A 19,508-nucleotide genomic window follows, 5' to 3' on the forward strand; every position below is an offset into this window, starting at 1 on the left:
GGCTCTTTTCCAAATGGATATTTCAAAGTATTTGAGGCATTACAGAATTCCAGGTGTGTAAGAAGGGTGCCCCAAAGTTGTGGACCAAACACTGGTGCACTCTGCACTGTCTCACCTTTTGCATTTATGTAACAACTTTATGACAGGGTGTAGGTGTTTGTATTATCAACTCGTTTAAAAATACAAAGATACCCAGGAAAGAATTCTTGCAGTGCACACACATGAAATAATGAGGCAGAGTTTCACTGGTAACACCTTTTTAATAGGTCAAAGTAACTGTACAGTTCATTATATTCTTCCTGAGAATAATTTATATCCCTCAACAGCAAAAAGGGAGTGTGGTTTTTATTTTAACAGAACAGATGGCATAACTGGAAAATCAAGGAAAATCTAATTACACTGCTCTACTGTAACTCCTCCCAGGCAAGATAGACAAAAGGATGGGTTAGTTAACTACAGTGGGTTTAAAATAGTCATCATGGCTTTAATCTGTCTTTATAAATTATATAAAAATGGGGGACATGAATGGTTACAGGTCTCCTCTAAATGCAGCTCTGAATTGCTCTGGTACAAAGCAGCATTTTCACTTCCAAGGAAAACAACATTGCTACAAAAGAACTGGCACGTTATCCTGGTGAAAAAGACGAGTGTTCAGTTGTGTCCTACAGCTAGTTCCAAACAAATGCTTCACACAGTCACGTAAAAGTAAAAGGCAGGAAGATGAAGAGGGCTTTAGTTTGTCTTGAAATGACTGAAGTCTTGAAAATATAGCTTTTTATTCTTTCTCTGTAAATCGTGATTAGCATATTGCGACGTAAGTGTTCTAATAAAAAAAATTCCAGTCTGGATAGTTCATATACTGTGGGCAAGAATTCTCAGCCCTGAGGTTTCCCCGAATTCTTCACTTCACAATATCTTTCTCCCATCTGCTGCTCCAACAGTTTTGGCTCCAAGAGCGTGACCCGGTTGCAGCTCAATGGTGGCAGCTCGGTGCGAAGCGTGTCCCATGCGATGGTGTGACCCGCCCTGTGCCCCAGCTCGGAGGGCTCTGTACAAACCTCATCTGCTGATAACGCCACGTCCCGAATCCCAGCTCAGCTCTACCACAAAGACTCGGTTAAACTGTTGCAATGAGAGAACCAGCAGCGGTGGTCAGGTCTGCTGAAGCCAGAGGCGCTGAAGGCCAGGACTGCACTGGGTTAATCCTCACTGCTGGTGGAAGGTGAAGGAACATCCTGTCGCAAGCACAATTCCGAGGCTGATGACGCTCTTCCCTCAGTGCTTAGTGAGGTCTGGACTGGCTGATTTTCAGTCTGGCTTGATCAATAACATCCAGCAGGTTTTTGGCATCCACAGCCAGGGCGTGAGCAGCCGTCAGCATTTGCTTCTTGTACTCCTGCTGCAGGCTGGTCATGACGTACTGCTGGGCCAGCTTCATCTTGTTGATGAGCTCGGCCAGGTCCGAGTTCAGCAGCTTCTGAGCCATCTCGATCTGCAAGGAGAGAACCTGTGAGCCCTGGGGGTGTTTGGAACACTGCACTCACAGCAATGCCACAGAGCCACAGCCCCTGCTCACTCCCGACCGAAGCTGGGCTGTTTCTGAGGGCACCACGTGGAGCACCAGATGGAATCTGGCACCTGCTGAGCCACCCACTGGTAAACCAAGACCCAAGTAGTGGATTTAAACCACAACTTGGCATTAACAGCTTGTTATGGGTTCTCAGGTCCTTACTAACATCACTCTTTATTATTGAAGCAGCTCAAAAGATGAAACAAGAAGGCAGATACAGGTTGCTAAAGCACACAGCTAAATCAGCATGAACCTCTGAGACGGCACTTACAGAACCATTCTCTGGTTTTCTCAGTACCACACTCATTCAAGGTTTTGGAGGAAAACTGTTTTCATTATGAACTTCATTGAAAGCTCTCAGTCACTCCCCATCCAGAACCACAGACAACCTTACAGCTACACCAAGCTCTGCTCAATTACCTGTTTAATGACTTGGTGTGCAAGCAAATGACAGGTGTTATCTGCAGATGGAATCTGGGAATTAACCCCCAGCTCATTCCCTGCCATGGAATACTCAGGTTTATGTCACCTTCCTATGGGTGATGTCTATATCCAGTTTAAGAATCCTCACTAATACCAAGCCTAAGTCCATGCATCAATTTTAATAGAATTCATTTAATGCAGAATTATAACCCAGGAGTCCAGGTGTGCCTGTGCCAAGAAGGGAGCACAAAACCCTGTCCCAACTGGCTGAGGCTGACTGGGAAGGCAGTGGCTGAGCACCAGGTAAGCAGAGCTCCACGTACCTCTCTGTGGGTGCTTGCAGGGAGCACTGGGAGGGTCTCATCTACTGTTGCCAGTAAAGTTCTTAGTGCCAAACCAACCTCCTAAGAAAAAAAAGATTAAAGAAATAAACTTTAAAGACTTGGAAGAAATGGATGAGAGAATTTTAGGAGTGCAAGAGGCAGTGGATACATTTGATTGCTCATCTGGATTAAGAAGAAAGTTGGAATATGCCTTAGGCACTTCGAAATCCCACCTGCCATCAAAACAAGATGCAGGGTTAATAAAAAGTGAAAATGTGGAGAAGACAGCACACTACTCAGCACCTTGGATAAGCACAGGCAAGCTGGGCATGAAGCAGTGCTGCCCACAGTACTGGGCATGGAATGCAATGCTCTGGCTTCTGACCACAACCCACCCCATGTACTTAAAGAGCTTTTCTACTTCCAGCTTTCCAGACTGTTATAAATCCATGACACATTGTTGGCTTTTTGCAAATACTGGGATAAATGCTGTATGTATAATATGTATAATGTTAAAATAGCTTTTCTCTATGAATATAGGCTTTTTTTTTCTTTTCTTCTAATAGCAGAAGTTAAACATAAGTTTTTTAGAGAGAGTATGCTTAAACTACCCGCTTAGATGAGATAACAGTGAACGTGTGATGGGAACCCTGCAGCTGCAAAAGGCCAGCACCACCCCCAAATTAAAAGGTGATAGGAAGAAGATTAAAACCACAAACCAGAAACACACATGCCCTAAAAAGGCAGACCCAAGGAGTGGCCATGCTAAACAGTTCCCAAAAAAAGTTTGACTATGCATAAACACTATGAATATGCAACAGGCTGATGTGTTGTAAACCGTATTTAAATTTAAAGTGGCGTTCCCGAAGCAGCCTCGTGCTCCCACCCTTTGCTTTATGTTTATCTCCTATTGTCTTTTTATGAAACCTACTAAATTTTACCAGGACAGTGAAATGTGTTTTTCACACAGACCATTTCTCCCGTATCACCTGAAGACCTCATTCAGGGAAGGAATAAACCCCAATTCTGGGCATTGTCCCCGTACCTTCACCATGGGCACGTACTCCTCGGGCGGGGCCGGCTGGATTTTGCTGGACATTTCTATCACGGCTTTCACCAGCCCGGTGACGTTCTCGTACACTTTGTCATTGGAGCGGTCCAGGTTGGCCGTGGGAGGGGGGCTGATCTCCTGGGGCTGGATCTGCGGGCACAGAGGGGATGCTGGACCGGCTGTCCCCAGCAGATGGGGCTCGGTCCCTTCCCAGCGGGAAGGGCTCGGGGTCCCCACGCTCCCAACCCTGAAGGAAGCTGGGTTTAGTTCTTCTGACCCAACCTGATCTCTGAAATGACATTCTGGAATGGCAACTGCTTGCCAGGGTTTCCCTGAGGAGCTTCCAGTGTGACACTCTCAGCACAGAAGGGAATAATTTCAGTACTTAACGTGGTCCTTCATTCCAGAACGGCTTTTTGTGCTCCAAAATAATGTCAGAGCACACAGTGACATACTGACATGTTAAAGAGAGAACTGGAATGAGATCATCCTTGAGATCCCTTCCAAGCCAACTATTCCACGTTTCTATGACATTATTATTTTGTTAGTGAAATTCTACAGCAGGTTAACAAAAATGGTGTCACCAGTACAGATGGGAAATATGGAATGCTTTTAGAAGTTGATTTCCAAGAGATCAGGAAAAAACTAGTAAGTTAAAAATCCTGTGGTCTTTACTCAAGTAAAACTTTCCCAAGTCTGGAGTTAAATCCTAGACACACCAAAATAATCCCAAGTCTCAAACAAAAGAAACTTTGCAAACTTCCTTTGTAAGGTCCTCAGTATCTCGGAACTGTAGAACTACCAAGCATCCCAGTTTCCTGCAGCTATTCCCTACTACAGGATGCCCAAGAAACTCAATGTGAGCAGAAAGTTAAAAAATTCCTGATTTCCTCCTGGATCTGAGATGATTCATGGCACTGCAGCTCCCTACACTGGGTTACTGCTGGCTCTCAGGACTGGTCCCAGCTCCAGACAGGTTTCACTGCAAGCCCCTGATACACTGCCCTGAGGAAACTATGGAATGCTTGGATGAGACTTTTTCTAGAAGGAATGCAGAATTCAGCACACGGTGATTCCATTTCATAGCATTTCATTAAGTGGGTACCAACAGCTATTACAGAGACTCAATCTAGTGCATTGATCAGAAAATACCTTAGGAAAAAGAACACTGTAATTGCCTCAATCAGCAGGGAAAGGCTGTGATTTGAATCAGTTTCAGCAATCAAGAAGTTAAAACAGTCATTTGGCAAAGTCACATGCAGAGACATTTTGGAATAGGGCACGTACACACACGCTCACGCACTGCTTACCCTCCATGGCTATGGTTGAGCAGAATGTGGGGGGAGGTTAAAGAAATTTACCAAAAGAAGGGAAAAAAAGAAAAACAATATTAATAAAACTCAGCAGGAAAAAAAAATAAAACCAAACAAACCCAAAACATGTGTAGCAATCAGAGACCAGTTAAAAAGCCTGCAATGAAAACACATCCCCACCAGAACCGGCAGCCACTCTTGTTAGCTCTGGGTCCTGTGTGACAGAAGGACTGCTGTGCACCCTGTGGGCAGTGAAGGGTTTGCCATGCACCCCATGCTTCCTCCTGGCTGAACACAAGGGCAGGAGATCATGCAAAGCTGGACAGGAGCAAGCCAGTCTGGCAAGCAGCAGAGTGGTGAGTGGAGCAGAGGGCCTGGGAAAACACCTGTCCTGGGAACACTGCTGCTCCCTCTGCACTAACAGCCCAGGAATCAATGCATTTAAGAAAATTTTGCATTTGTCTTTCTGAAACTTTTTGTTTAGGTAAGTCATGATGGGAAATACAAGGTCATTTAAACTGTGCAGGTGTTCACAAGAACTCATCACAGCCGTGGTTAGGAACCACCAAGAACCCATTCCAGATGTCACCAACCCTTGGAACTCCAGGCCCTGACCTCTCAAGAGTATGGACATTGTGTTTCTTAGCACTTGGCTTCTCTTTGTTTATCCCCAATATCAACACTACTGTTCTGCAGAAGTCCTGGGTTTCTTTGTGGAACTGGCTGACTCTGCCTCACCCAGGAGCTCCCTGAAGGCTCCTGAGGGCAGGCAATTCCAATCCTCTTCATTTGTGTTCTCCCTGAAAAGGGAGTCTGAAATGAACCTTAGAACCATCTTCAGTTTAGGACTGCAGCCTAAAAAAAGCTATGCCAAAAAGTAATGGACTGTTTTCTTCAAGGGGCATAAAACAATCCAATTTCAAGAAAAATTTGTTAGAAAAAACCAAAATCAGTCCTCCTTTGCTACTCAAACAGCTATTTAGTACACAAATCCTGCTCACTTATCATTACTGGTGTCTCTGACTGCTCAGGTTTGTTTGTTGTCAAAAAGATGTATTTCAAAAACATTTTTTCATGTTCCAGCATCAGCATTTAGAAAGGAAATTTTAGAGAAGCCGAATTTAGTAACACATCTGTTACTGCTCTTGATGTTTTCTGAGGCTTGGCAGCTTGTAAAGCACTGGCATCAGTTTATAATAAATAATCCTGCTCAAATTCACCACTGCTGGCTATTTACACTGATTCTTAAACATTCCAATAATCCCAGAACAGAGCAGGAGTGAGACAGGCTGGCAGTGGCTGGGATCAAGTTGTGCTGAACACACTGCTCTGATGGCAGGTTCTCAATTTCATGTTCAGATGAAAGGGCTTTTTCTGTATTCCCTTAAATCACCTAAAATAAGGGTCACTCATCCCAACTGCTGTGGCCACCACACCATGGATTCCTGCTCTTTACTACAGGCTTGGCAGGGCTGTTTCCTGGAGATGAGAAAGGTGGCAGAGTCCCACAGGAACAGCACACAGAGGGATGATTTTGGGAGTGCCTGGCATCCTCAGGAGCAGCTCTGTGGGCACCATGTGCAGCAGGGGTAGGACACAGCACCCTGCAGCAGCACCTCTGCTACAAAACCACTGTCAAGTGTCAGTTTTGGCTTTCCTGCTATTTATGGGAAATGAAACAACACATCAAGTATCTCACTCCCAGGTCAGACAGCCCACTTCCCCTGTTCCCCAGAGCTGGTAGGGTTTGAGGAGCCCTGCTGCTGCAGCAAGAGCTTTCTGAGCACTGCAGGACCAGTTCTCACCTCCCTGTGACCAAGGACAGGAGACTTTGGTACCATCTGTGTAACTGGGATCCCTGGGCTGAACAGGGAGCTGGGTCCATTGGGGACACCTCATACACTCTTCAAAGTAGAAATAAGCTGACCTGGGCAGGTTCTAGCTGAGGAGCACACTAAATCACAGCCAGGGAGAACATGAGTTCCCTCCCCACTCCCTGGAGAGCTGCCAGGGCATGTTTGCCCATGACATTATTCTTACTCATGAAGTTTGGTCGTCTTTGCTGTCCATGTTCTCTACTTGAGGAACACCAAACCATCTCAGAGTGGTCATGTTTGACTTGCTGGGGGTATTTCATGTGGCCCTGGTAATGTTCCATTGCTGGGGCTGTTTCACCTACCTTGACCCCCTCGTTGTAGCTGTCCACAGGGCTGTTGAGGCTGGCAAGGCTGCCCAGGTGCCCGGGGGCTCCGGGGCGTGGAGGCTTCTTTGGCGGAGCTGCGTGATCTGCTCAACAAAAAAAATTTGTGTTTTTAGAGCACCAATGTACCTGCACCCTTCTGCTCTGCCAGCACTGCACAGGCTGCACAAGCTCTTCTCTGCCAGAGATGGGCATCTTTGGGTGTCCTGCAGTAAATCAAATGTTTGTGGGAGCTGCACTTGATGAGAACGGGATTGTTTTAGTAAAATATGTGCATGAAATTCCTTTTGTGGGGTAACTGCTACTGCTCAGGGTACAGCTACCCCAGCCCTGAGAGGGTGTCACCCCTGGTACCACAGCTGAGTGCCAACATGCTGTGTGTGTGTGTGTGTCTGGGAAACTGGACTTCTTCCCAGCAGAAATCCTGGGTGTGGCTCCCCTTTGAGACCAAGACACCCAACTTTAGGTGTCTGCTGCTGTTTTACATGTCTGAACTCCACTCTGGGTGAATTCCCACTCTGACTCAGCTTCCTCTAGACATTTCCTGCTTGTTGATCTAAACACTTCTTGGCTTTGCTGACTGCATGTCTGGGGCCTGCATGGGGAGCCTGAACACACAGCACACAGACCTGGGACTGAACCCATCCTACATGGAAATACTGCTGTGAACTTTTGCTCACCACTGCTGCTGCAAGACTTGTAATCAAGTACTCAAGATGGCAGTATCTGCATTTACTGCTTACCTGGTTTTCCCACAGGCTGATATATGTGCTGGTTACCAGCCTATAAAAGAAAATAAAATAAACATATAAAGTAGTTATTGCAGTGTTTGCAGCTTTCATCATCACTATCTCAATCTCAAACACCAAAAGCATCCAGCTGTCAGCACATTTCCCACCAGTTAAAAATACATCTCAATTTACCATCATCAGTCCCTCACTACAGGTCTATTACTTACAGAGCAATAAAAGAATTTGCATGTATTTTGTACTGCTCACAACAGCCCTACATTCCAGTTCATCCTTCCTAACTACTCAGAGGTGCTGGGACAGTCACAGGCATTTTCACAGATCCATGTAGGGGTCATGGTGGTGAAGGAGAAATGGCAACACAACAAAGAGACTCCAGAAATTCTGCTGAATGGTTTGTAATGGGAACACACTTCTAAGGCTGGTTTGCTTTTTGGGTTTGTTGCAAAGCTACTTAGTCAAGGCCCATTTGCTTATTCACTTGGAAGAATTTAGTAACAGACTGAAGTGACTTTCCCTGATAATTGCATTCATAAATCCTTCACACAAACTCCATCACCACTGTGAGCAGTGCCCAAGTGTCAGCACAGTATTAAGGAGTATCTCTGCATCAACTGTGCTGGCCCTTGGGGTGAATTTAACTTCCCAAAATTCAACTGGGAATATCATACAGTGGACACAAAGAGGCTCAGGAAATTTCTGTGAAAATAACTTCTTAGTGCAGGTATTAAGGAATCTGACTGGGAAAGGTGATTCCTGGAATGGTTGTTTGTAAACAGAGAGGGGCTCGTGGGCCAAGTGGTGAGCAGTGCCTGCCTTGGTCATGGTGACCACAAAGGAGTTGAGTTTCAAACTGTTGGAGGTAGGAGAAAAAATTCCAGCAAAACCTTGGCTGTGGAGAGAGTGGACTTTGGGTGCTTTCCAGGAAATAGTGAGATCCCCTGGGAATCTGCTTTTGGAGGAACTGGAGTCCTTGGATGGTGCTTTTTAAGAGCACAGTGGCAGGCAATTCCAGAGTGCTGGAAATCCAGCAAGCAGGGCAGGAAAGGGCCTGGCAGAGCAGGCATCTTCTAGAACTTAGGAAAGTGTACAGACTGGAAAGAGGGACAGGTAACATCCCTACAGAGATGCTGTCTGCCACTGCAGGGAGACAATTCATGATGATAAGGCTTGACCAGTTTTAGCTGGACAGCACCACAAAAAGGGCTTTTTAAAAAATGTCACAGAAATTACATTGGTCTGTTGCTCTATGAGGTTGGTCACTTCACAAACAGGGGACAGTGGAGACATTTAGTCATGTCATTACCTTTGTTTTGTGCTTTTAACCTAAATATTTCAAATTTGATAACCTCAGGGGAAAATAAAGAGAGCAAGAAAGAGGCAGAAGAATGAAATTCCACTAAAAAAATTCTTGCATTTTTACTTCCACAAAATTGTATACTGAAAGTATGGGTCAAAAAAATGTGATCAGACAGGAACTGTCAACATGTGGGTGGTAACTTCTCATTTGTATCACTGCCCAATTTCTCATCCTCTCAGTCAGAAACTCAAATTGACTCACAGCAGCATTAAGCATTTCCCACTGCAAATTCAGAGTTATGTTCTCACTATGTAGCTCTCTACTGAGAATACAAGATCAAATTCTGTGACTAGAAATGTGGCTATCATGAATTAAGAGTCTCTTTTAAAACCCCTTTTGTGCATGCCCATGAAGTGTTTTCTTCACCCTCTTTCAAATGGGGTGTGATACTGGACCACCTCATCTGGGCAGACAGGACTTCCCCTGGAATCACTTTGGAATCTGTAACCTGTGACATGACCTGAAAATCTCCTGGGCATCTCAAAGCATCTTCACAAGCAGCACAAAATGCAGCAACACTTTTCTTGCTCTTATATAAAGATGGAACAACAGCCAAGGCCTGATGGTAACTGGTACTAAAACTAGTACTGGTTCTCCAGCTTCATGGAAAAAACATCAGGAGCTTCCAGACATGAATGTCTCCAGAGACTGTGCTGCAGTGTGTCATTGATACACTCATTCATGATTTGTCTTGGCTGCAAATGCAGGAAGAATCCCTAAATTCTTAAGGAGTGAAGAAATGCTGAAGCCAAAGCAGGAGTTTACAGTTGCATCCCAAATGAAATTGAATTTAAAATATCCACTACTTTCCTGGGGAGAAACAGGGATGAAGCAGCAGGTTTGTGTCACTAACAGTCCCTAGCCTAACCCCCCTTTTCCAAAAGTATGATCCAGAGATTCCAATGGCAATTAAACAATTGAAGAGATGGTTTTAGTTAGACAGGAGTTAAACCACTAAGAACGAACACCCGAGCTGCAGCTGCTGTCTGGGAATAAAGGAATGGCTGTGGGGTTTATTCCAATTGTTTCATAGTGGATCATTTACCCCAAACAGATTTCTGGGTAATACAACAGCAACATTTACATTCCTCGTGAGAAAACCCTTCAGATATTTAAACAACTGCTAAAGTTACTTTAATCCTGCTTCCTGTTGACAGAACTTGCAGAACACAATCCCCGTTTTTAAATAAAAGGCCCAATTCTACAGCACATGAGCACTTGGAAATTATTGTAACATATTTGTGGAAACATTTTAATATTTGTTTCAAGAACAGCTTTAAGGGGAAAAAAAAGAAGAACAACCAACAAACCCCAAATCCCTCAAACTGCTGCATGAACCACTTTGCTGTGGCTGCTGTTCCCACAGAAGCTGAGTCTCTTGGAAAGCTGTATCACCATGTAATAACAGTGGAAACGTTTAGCAAAACCTTTAAATCATCTCCCACACCCGAGACAGTGCACAGCATGTTCTAACAGGAAACTGGGGGAAGAACTGGGAGAGGAAAAGATCCCCCCACACTTACAGGGCCCTGCAGACCTCCGTCCTCCCGGTCGATGCTGCCTCTGGAGAGCCGCATGTCGGGTTTCTGAAAGAAAAATCCAGCAGTTCACCCTGTGCTCTGCACACCCAGGGATGTGCCCTCAGCTCAGAGGCAGTGTAAAGACAGGAAAATCCTGTTACAAATGCACACTGACAAATCCAGATGTGATTTCACTCCAATTCCTGCGCCCCCGCAGCACAGTAGTAAAAATTCTCTAATAAATATCCAAAGGACCACTGCCCTAACACTGCAAAACCTGCATTTTGGTTTTCTCAAAGGCAGCAAAAATTGGGTTTTTTCTTTAAAAAAAAAAAAAAAAAAAAGAAAAAGCTTGCTTCCCAACAGCAAAATTCCAACCACAGGATGAGAAACGCTGCACATTAATTCCCACTTCCTGCCCTAGGATGGCTTAGATGTACTTGGCTCCCTCTCCAAGCAAATGGGGCCAATTACTGGAGCTCTCTAAACACTCCATTTGGATACAGCCAGCTAACAAAGCCATCCAGATGCCCTTTTCTCCCCATACAAGCAACAAACAAATTTCTACTTTATGTGTTTTAAGCACAATACAGGAACCCGGGGCTTGGTTGTTTTTAAAAGCAAAAATAAAACCACAGCAATTCCCCCCCAACATGAACCAAGAATTTTTCTCACAGAATATCCTAAGTTGGAAGGGACTCACAAAAACCACTAAATCCATCTTCTGGCCCTGCACAGGAAAACCCCACTTATCTCTCCAGCAAATCCAGGTATGTTGTATTTATTCTTCAAGGACAACGTTGATTACATGGAGAGACAAAGGAATAGTGGATGTGAAGCCAAGGTTAACACTGATCTGAAGACACAAGCTCAGCAAAATTACAGTGTGCTTCTTGTGCACAAATTCTGGCACTTAAAACCAGGATTTATCTGACTCTCTCTATGAGACTGGATGAGGAGTCACTGATAACTCAAGGGATAAAATGATCACGCACAACATGAAAATAACATTTTTTTATTTAGAGAAATGTAGGTGTGACTAAACACAGTGCCACATGTTCTTTCAGGGGACAAATACATCCTTTCCTTGTTTAAAGCTATTTCAGATTCCTTCCTCCTTTAAGAATACTAAACAGTAATTCCAACTCACAAATCCTATTAAATGACCCTAAAAACCAGCAGGGCAGAAGGAACCTGCAAAAACACACTAATATTGATCTTCTGCCATTAAAAATAGTCCAGTTGTGCTGCCAGTGTGTCAGAAAGGCTTACATTTGGGATTTTCATTCAGTCTTCTGGTTGAGAGGCACAGCCAGAGACAGACACTGCCTGAAAGAACTTGCAGATTAAAAATAGACAAATCGTATCAGACAGGGAATTTTTAACCCCATCTTAAATGTGAAGAACTGAAACAGATACAAGTGGTCTCCTAATGTTTTTCCAGGAAATTTGTGACAAATTTCAAGATGAAACCTACCACTGACTCATCTTCAGTTTATTTCCTTATTACAATGAAGGAATTTTTTCTGATTAAAGTCTCATTTGATATGAGTATGTCTGAAACTTCACTGGACAGGTAAAGTCTTAATTCTCTTTGCATTTTTCAGCTAAAGCACACAGCTATCCTTGTTAAATATCCATATAAAGTATATGACAAACTACATTTTTATTACACCGATGCTCACAATTTGCCATAGTTTCATGTTCAATTCTAGCCAGGGAAGTGCCCAAACTCTTTGGAAATAACCAAAGACTATTCTGTTTTATCATAGGGGTCTTTAATGCTCTTTGCACAAAAATCCCAAGTCCTACTGACCACCCCACACAAAAAAGGCTGTGGAGGGCAGTGGGCTGCCCTGGCATCTCCAAGAAGCTGATCCTAAACTGCAGATCCCAAATGTCAGGTGATGATGGCAAACCAGAGGGACCCTGAGCAGCTGCATCTTAGAAATAAGGAAAAAATCCTTTAGCAGGACATGAATTTATTTCAACTTCCACAAACATTCTCCTCTGCCCCATCAGAACCTGGATAGTCAGGAACACACAGAACAAAAGAGAAGTGTTCAATGACTAAGAAAAGTCCCAACTGTGTATTTATTGATTTTAATATTCTAATAAATTCTAACAACTCCCATTTGACTAAATGATTTTCTGATTTATTCATCTGTGTAGATGTGGAAATGTCAGAAGGCAAACTGTTTTACAGTAAAGGTGATTTTGATGAACAAACTCCCATTGTATTTTAAAGTATTATTCAGCAGCAATTCTATTTAATACTGAGATCCTTCAGCTGTTTAATGCAACATTAATGGATGTTGCATATATATTGCATAACATATTAATGCAACATTAATTCTCTAGGCAATCAGTCTCACACCAGACCTGTTCTGTACTTCCCCCACCATTTCACAGCCCCAAAGAACACCCTGCCATCTTTCCAGTCCCTGCCATGGTTCTGGACCTCCCAAAAACCACAGAGAGGAAGAATTGTATGTTGTTAAAATCTTGCAGAAAAACAAAGTCCTTCAAAGTTAAATGGATTTTTTTTTTTTTAATAAATAAGCCTACTATCTGAAATCTTTGGAAATGTCAAGAGGAATTTTCAGACAGGATGTGTATGTTGACAAACTGGGACATAATCCACTTTATTTCCAGTATTTCTGGTTACTTGCTAATAAAAGAACATGTAAGCCTTGGAGTTCTCAGGACATGCTGAATTGTAATGTCTTGGTGGGATTTTCTCAGGCTTAAAATTAGAATCTTATTTTAGCAACAGTTCACATCAATTAGACTTGAATTGGAGTTCTTAGTGTCAGAATAGGACAAAACCACAACTATGTGGGAATTTCAGAAAAAAAAAAACAACGAACCCAAGCATGATAAGGAAAATATGTGAGTTATTTCTTCTTAAGCTATCCCAGAAAGGACTATAAATTTCTTAGTACAAAACTCTTCTGTCTGCTGAGGAGTTACTAACAGGCATGCACATATATATCTTTATTTATCTGATTAAAAATAATGTACATAACATCAGCACAGCCAGAAAGAAAGGCTCAATCTGGAAACTCCAAATAAAGGAAGGAGCTGCCAATTAAATAGGCCTAGAAGAAGTGTAAAATGTTCAGAGATAATTTTGGATTTTTTCATATTGTTTGTAGTACAGCCATTTCATCCTCCACCTGAATGTGCCCTGGACAGAGACTGTGTCCTGTAGTGATCTGTATCAAGCTTTAGGTGCAGTAATGCTTTGTGTCTCCACTTCAGCTTTCTCAAAAATAATTTACCTATTTCTGTCCTTCCTGGAGATGCTCATCTCCACATCACTTTTATCAATACAGCATGAAAATTTAATCATCACAAGTTTTAATCAGTGTCCATTAAAGCTGGCAGACCTGAAGTGCTGCCTCCCCTCCCTGTCAGGGGCTGGGAGGGAATATTAGCCCTGGATCCTCCAAAGTCAACCTCACTCTCCAAGGAATGTATTTGGGTACAATTTAAAATCAAACATTTCTTTACTCTTCACTTTTTACACAACGGATTTATTTCTGTCTGGGAGCTTCCCATGAGGAGAGACCTGTTTGTTTTGTCATTTTACAGCAGAATTTCCAGAATTCTGGATTCTGTTAAGGCTGCAGCTTGAAAACAACACTTTTTATCCTTTCAAATACTGACTAGTCCCACATTCTCCAAAGACCAGTTCAGGCAAACTGCTTACACTGATAACAACCTCCCCAAAGACCAGCACATTTCCATTTCAAGTGAATTCCCCATCTGAGGAGTCCCTTCCAGCAGCATCAGTGCTGTTTATCCTGTACTAATGTGCTGTGAGTTGTATTTTCTCCCTGCAGAAGCAGCAATAAATTTCAAGTCATGACCAAGCTGGTGTTACTCTGGGGAAACAGTAATTTTACTAACAGAAACCCACAGAGGATTTTTCATCTTGTTGCAGTGTCTTACAATAAATGATTTGCAGTTGCTCCCCTGTGAGTCCAACTCTCAGTAGTACAAGTGGGATGTGCTGTAGAGCCTGAGGATTGGGTAAATAGAGCTGGTTTTGGGAGCAGACAGTTTACACTGAGAACACTGCACATGGTTACAAAATTAAATATTATAGTTAAGTAAGACAAATATTAAAATCTGGCCCTACTCTGTTGTTCTCTGTGCTGAAAAGGACAAATATTATTTGAAACCTGCATAAAGCAGGCAAGGGAGAGCCAAATTTCTATTCCCTGTATCACCTGGATTAAAAACAGGGAAGACCCTTCTTCCCAGAGCAGAAATGTTAATTGTCACTCACTAGAGGACATTGGACATGTGTGTAATACCTGGCTTATTTCTATACTGGACATCATTACATGGCCTTAATGCCTCAATAAATGGCTCATTTTGTGGACTCTCATGTCTGAATATCCTTCAGGAGGCCTGCAAGGCTTCTAAGAGTGACTCCCCTCAATGACTTCCACATCTTCACTTCCTCAGGGCTAAACCTAGAAACTCACCCACGTTCCTTTCCCAAGAAACACCCATCTAGAAACTGAATATTCTCCTGACACACATCCTGCCATGGGCTCAGAGGCACCCTGTGGCTACCAGCAGCTCATTTAGCTCCTAATATGGGGTATAAATTTGTAATAGGCATTCAAGGGTGAACATTTTGTACAGTCAAAATGTTAATATGGAAAGAAAAAGAACTGAAGTCTCTTATGGATTCCAGTTCCTCAACAGAAGAGATGCAAGAGAGATAGTGTTGCCTCACAATAAAACTAAGACAAAATGAAAACACAGCAAATGTCTCCCAAACAGATGCTATGGTTGTACTACAGACAAAATCAGCAAGTTCCTTCTCAACATCAGTTTAGGGGATGATAAACACCCTAATAATAGTCCAGAGACTGATTCAACAAACACTACAAATAATCATCATTTATTCTACACAAAAAAGCAGAAAGTTTTCTGCAGAAAGTTCCCACACAACCTACTGCCTCCACCAACAATGTTAATGCCTCATTCCCAGAAATCACATTGATTCCATGAAAAGTTCTTGACCATCTTTAAACTTTAAACCATCAGTGGGATGAGTTTGACCTCCTGGGTTGTGTAGGGCACAAGCAACTGGAAAAGCTAATGCCTAAATTAGGGAAGAAATCTTCCTTTCCCCTCCCTCTCTTCAGACCAAGTAATCAGGGTACAGTGGTTTGTTTGCTGTCATCCCAAAGGGAAACTGCAAATTCCCAAGTGGACTTAGAAGGAAACTAATTTCAACACCCATTAATCAAAAGTCACTTCTTAGCTCAGGCACTTAGCTTAGTGTGGATCTCAGCTACAACATGTCCTGGACATAGGGGCATCTACCAGTAGCTACAACACAGATTTCCAAACTGAAACATTCCTTGAAATGTGTCTAAGATCAAGCACAGGACTGCTGTCTGCCACAACCCACACCACAGCACTGTAAATTATCCCCATGTCCCTCCTGGTAACATTCTATTCCCACCTTCTACTCCATCTGTAGCCATCAGCCTCAAGTAGAAGAAAATTAACACACAGTTTGAATTCTGACAACTGAGAAGCCAGAGCTGAGCAAAAATACATACACCAGTGGCAGTGACAAGAAGGAACTGTGGAATTGCAGAGAAACAGCATCAGAAGATCCCATTACCAATGATTTCTTCTTCCTGCTCATGGTGAAGTGCAAAGCTTTTCCCCTACTCAAGGAGCTCTCCCTTATATTGTTTTTTCCCACTAATGTGCCATTATTCCTCCAGGGCAAGACTGGGTACAACTCTTAGCACAGCCAGGACCACTAGATGGCTGATGGTCACATCTTTGTTAGGGGTAGAGTACACACAGATACTTCTGTGTAAGAACAAAGAGAAAACCTCTAGATAGGCAAGAATTATACTCACAGCTTCCCCCACACAAACACTTCACTGGATAAAATGAGATTCACCAAAAGCCACAGCTGTTCAAGATATGTGAAATACAGCTCTCACTAGCCAACCACTTCTGTTAAAACCTGTTTCCAAACCCACATTTTGGGAGTCCTGTGTCCTGTAAATTTTCTCATTTGACAGAAGTTTTAGCTGCAATACAAAAACAAGAAGCAGGAGGAATTAAGAAGCTCTGTGAAAGAAAGAATTACCAGGAATCGTTCTTCTTTTTCCAGCCAGCGCTGATCTTCCTCCATCTCCTGCTGCTGTCGTATCAACCTCTCCTCCATGAGGTGTGTGGGTAGAACCTGGCTCATCCCACGGATGTCCAAAGTGCCTGAATCCTACAATCCACAGCAAGTTTGAATTCAGTCTCACAGTTTAAAATCTGTATGAACAGGTGCAAGAACTTAGAGATTATAAAAGGAAAGTTTTTTTAGGAGTTAATTCTTAGCAGCCAAGCAGAGTTTCTTCAGCTCCTCAAAACGTGGAGCAGAGCAGCGGAAGAAACTCTTTCCAGCCCTGAAGTTTTTATCTGCCTTGCTCTTAGTCACTGCAACCAAAAAAGATCTGAAAGATTCTGTTCTGTTTTTCAGCATTGTCACTTCCTGTATTGCATTTCATTTAAGCTAGACAACAAAACCAGACTTATCAATTTTGTTTTCTTGGTCTTGAGCAATAATTTAACTATCCAGTTGTTAAAAGCTGCAAGATACATTTTTTAAAATCAAAACAAATATATTATTCAGTGTTAGCCAACAGTGGCAAAGCATGTCACAAAAGCATTTTTTAATGAATTCTTGACCACAAATATTTATGCCTTTCTTAAGTTTACAAATGCTCCACATACCATACTGTCTGGAAATCATTAGGAAATCGTGTATAAATTAGTATTTTTTAAAAAGCCAAGGGAAATTTGGTAACAAACTTCCCTGTATTTAACAGGTAAGTCTCAGAGATCACTTAAATGTTTATCAGGAACACAAGGAATAGAGATGGTTAGAGAAGAAATAGCTAAGACAGAAGCTGCACAAACTGAATCTTTGGAAAGAAAAAATGGAATAAAAAAATGTACAACAGTGGAGAACAGGAAAAAAAACTTCACAAGGCTAAAGGGGGAATTAATTTGATGTTCCTCAGCAGCCAGGCTGGAAAGCACCCAGAAGGAATTCAGCTCAGGAATTGTCTTTCAGACCATTTCAGTTTCTCTTCTGGGTAAGTCACAAAGAAGCCTCAATCCTTCAGCTGAGCTGGGTATCTCCCAAAAGGTTTTTTTACATGAGTGTTCCCATCTCTGTGAACAGCACTAAGTTCCAGTAAAGCCTTTCTAAACAAACACCTAATATTTGCTATCACTCAGTTAAGACAAGTAGTAACAACTTCATCAAGAATTCATGTGAAGTGACACTTCATGCCCAGCCTCACACAGAAGGATTTGTTTAAAAAATAATTCAGTCCTGACTCCCAGCCCACTGCAGTGAGGTAATTTTAAAAGCCACAGAAAAACTCAGTTTTCCTCTAACAGATCTACCTAAATAATAAAAGTAATACAATTTATAATAATAAAAAGTGTACTGAACTGTACAGAGCACAGTAACAGATCTCATACCTCCATGTTTGGTTGCCACACTGATATTTCCTGAGGCCGATGGTTCCAGGAATCTGCTTGATCCAGGAGAGAAGCCTGCCCAGGATAAATGCTGCCTGCCATGGCTGGTATCCCATGAGAGCCAGGGTAGCCAGACACCTTTAGGGGGCAAAAAACCCCACACAGGCAAAAACAAAGAGAAAAACAGAGATATCAGTGAGACTTGTGCTTCCCCATAATGAAAACATCTCCTCCAAGGCAACATAACATAAACATAAAAGCACAGAAATGACTCAATTCAAGCAGTCACTGGGAGGAAGAAGAGGAGGCAACATCAAAAGAAGAAAGCTGAGCCAAAATATGACACCTCTGTTTGAAGTCTTTGAGGATGCCCATCATAAAATAACTATTTTAGAATAACTGCAACAGTACAGAAATACAACTTTTGAGCATAAATGTTTTATGGTGCCTATCAAACCAGCCATGCTTTAACCTCTGCAGTCAAGGAGATCAAAGTCCTCTGAGGACAAAACTAAATCTATAGATACATATGTAAGAGCTACACATGCAGAGCTCATGTTCCAGTTAATAGGAGCCTGCAAATATCACCCTACAGAGCCCCATAAAAATGCACCCCCTGCTGCATCTTACAGGCTTAAGGCTTGAGTGGCAGCATGTAATTAGTGTGCTGAGCTGAGTGGCCTGGAACTTCTCCACAGGAAAATCCAAGTAGTTTTAATGAGCCTAAAGTACTTATTAAATCAATGAAAACCTCCCTCTCTTCATGGAAAAAAATCCCCTTGACTGAGACAAATGTAATATGGCTGTAGCCTTGAACAAACCTAAAATTGCTCAAAGTCTTTTAAAGACAAACTTTTTTTCTGAATTTCTTCAGCAGTTTTAGGAAGGAAAGCAAAACCTGTGAGTATACAATGTGATAGAGCTAAAGGCAGCAGCTATCAGGACACAGAAAATAAAACACCAATGACCCCAAGGAAAGGCCCCCAGTTAATGTCATTTTATAAAGCAAGTGATTTCATAGCTCAGCACAAATGTTAACATGAACACCACATTCCTTCAATAAATATGGAAATGTCTGATGTGCTCCACTGCAGTTTCAGGAATCTGAGCAACATATCAGATGTGGAAATATTTGCCATCTGGAGTAAACCCACCAGGCTCAGTTTGGGGTATTTTTTAATACAAAACAAAACTCATTGAACAGAACTGAATTAAAATAAACCATGTAAGAAGTGCATTCATCCCACCAGATGCATCTAAGATAGAGAACCCACATTTGTAAAAAAAACACATGCACAGTATTAAATGTAATACCTGGTAATGATTTGGCTGTACCATATGCTGTGGACTTGGATAAAAACCTTCACTGGATCTGGGACTGGGGTAACCAGGTCTACTGGGCTGTAAACAAAAAGGAATTTTTAGAATCATTTAACACACACAACCAAAACCAGAAAATT

The 19,508-nt window shown here is 42.4% G+C and overlaps 1 protein-coding gene across 12 annotated transcripts in view; it reads right to left on the minus strand.

Annotated features, from left to right (window-relative positions):
• Positions 1 to 240: 240 nt before the first annotated feature.
• The window catches only part of PTK2 (protein tyrosine kinase 2), a 187,712-nt gene continuing 168,444 nt past the window's right edge, over positions 241 to 19,508 (minus strand). For 7 of the 12 annotated variants that reach the window (XM_033072195.1, XM_033072137.1, XM_033072120.1 and 4 more), the window contains 10 exons: positions 19,363 to 19,449; positions 18,049 to 18,186; positions 16,652 to 16,783; positions 10,513 to 10,575; positions 7,624 to 7,663; positions 6,860 to 6,966; positions 4,678 to 4,686; positions 3,362 to 3,517; positions 2,317 to 2,397; positions 241 to 1,492 (listed from right to left, as the gene is read on the minus strand). In XM_033072195.1, coding sequence (XP_032928086.1) covers positions 1,283 to 1,492; positions 2,317 to 2,397; positions 3,362 to 3,517; positions 4,678 to 4,686; positions 6,860 to 6,966; positions 7,624 to 7,663; positions 10,513 to 10,575; positions 16,652 to 16,783; positions 18,049 to 18,186; positions 19,363 to 19,449 — 1,023 coding nt within the window. In that variant the 3' untranslated portion in view covers positions 241 to 1,282. The remainder of the gene's footprint in view (positions 1,493 to 2,316; positions 2,398 to 3,361; positions 3,518 to 4,677; positions 4,687 to 6,859; positions 6,967 to 7,623; positions 7,664 to 10,512; positions 10,576 to 16,651; positions 16,784 to 18,048; positions 18,187 to 19,362; positions 19,450 to 19,508) is intronic. The other 5 variants (XM_033072147.2, XM_033072128.2, XM_033072171.2 and 2 more) reach the window with 1 other exon arrangement.

The sequence above is a fragment of the Catharus ustulatus genome, chromosome 1 (assembly GCF_009819885.2).
Source record: "Catharus ustulatus isolate bCatUst1 chromosome 1, bCatUst1.pri.v2, whole genome shotgun sequence".
Classification (NCBI taxonomy): Eukaryota; Metazoa; Chordata; class Aves; order Passeriformes; family Turdidae; genus Catharus; species Catharus ustulatus.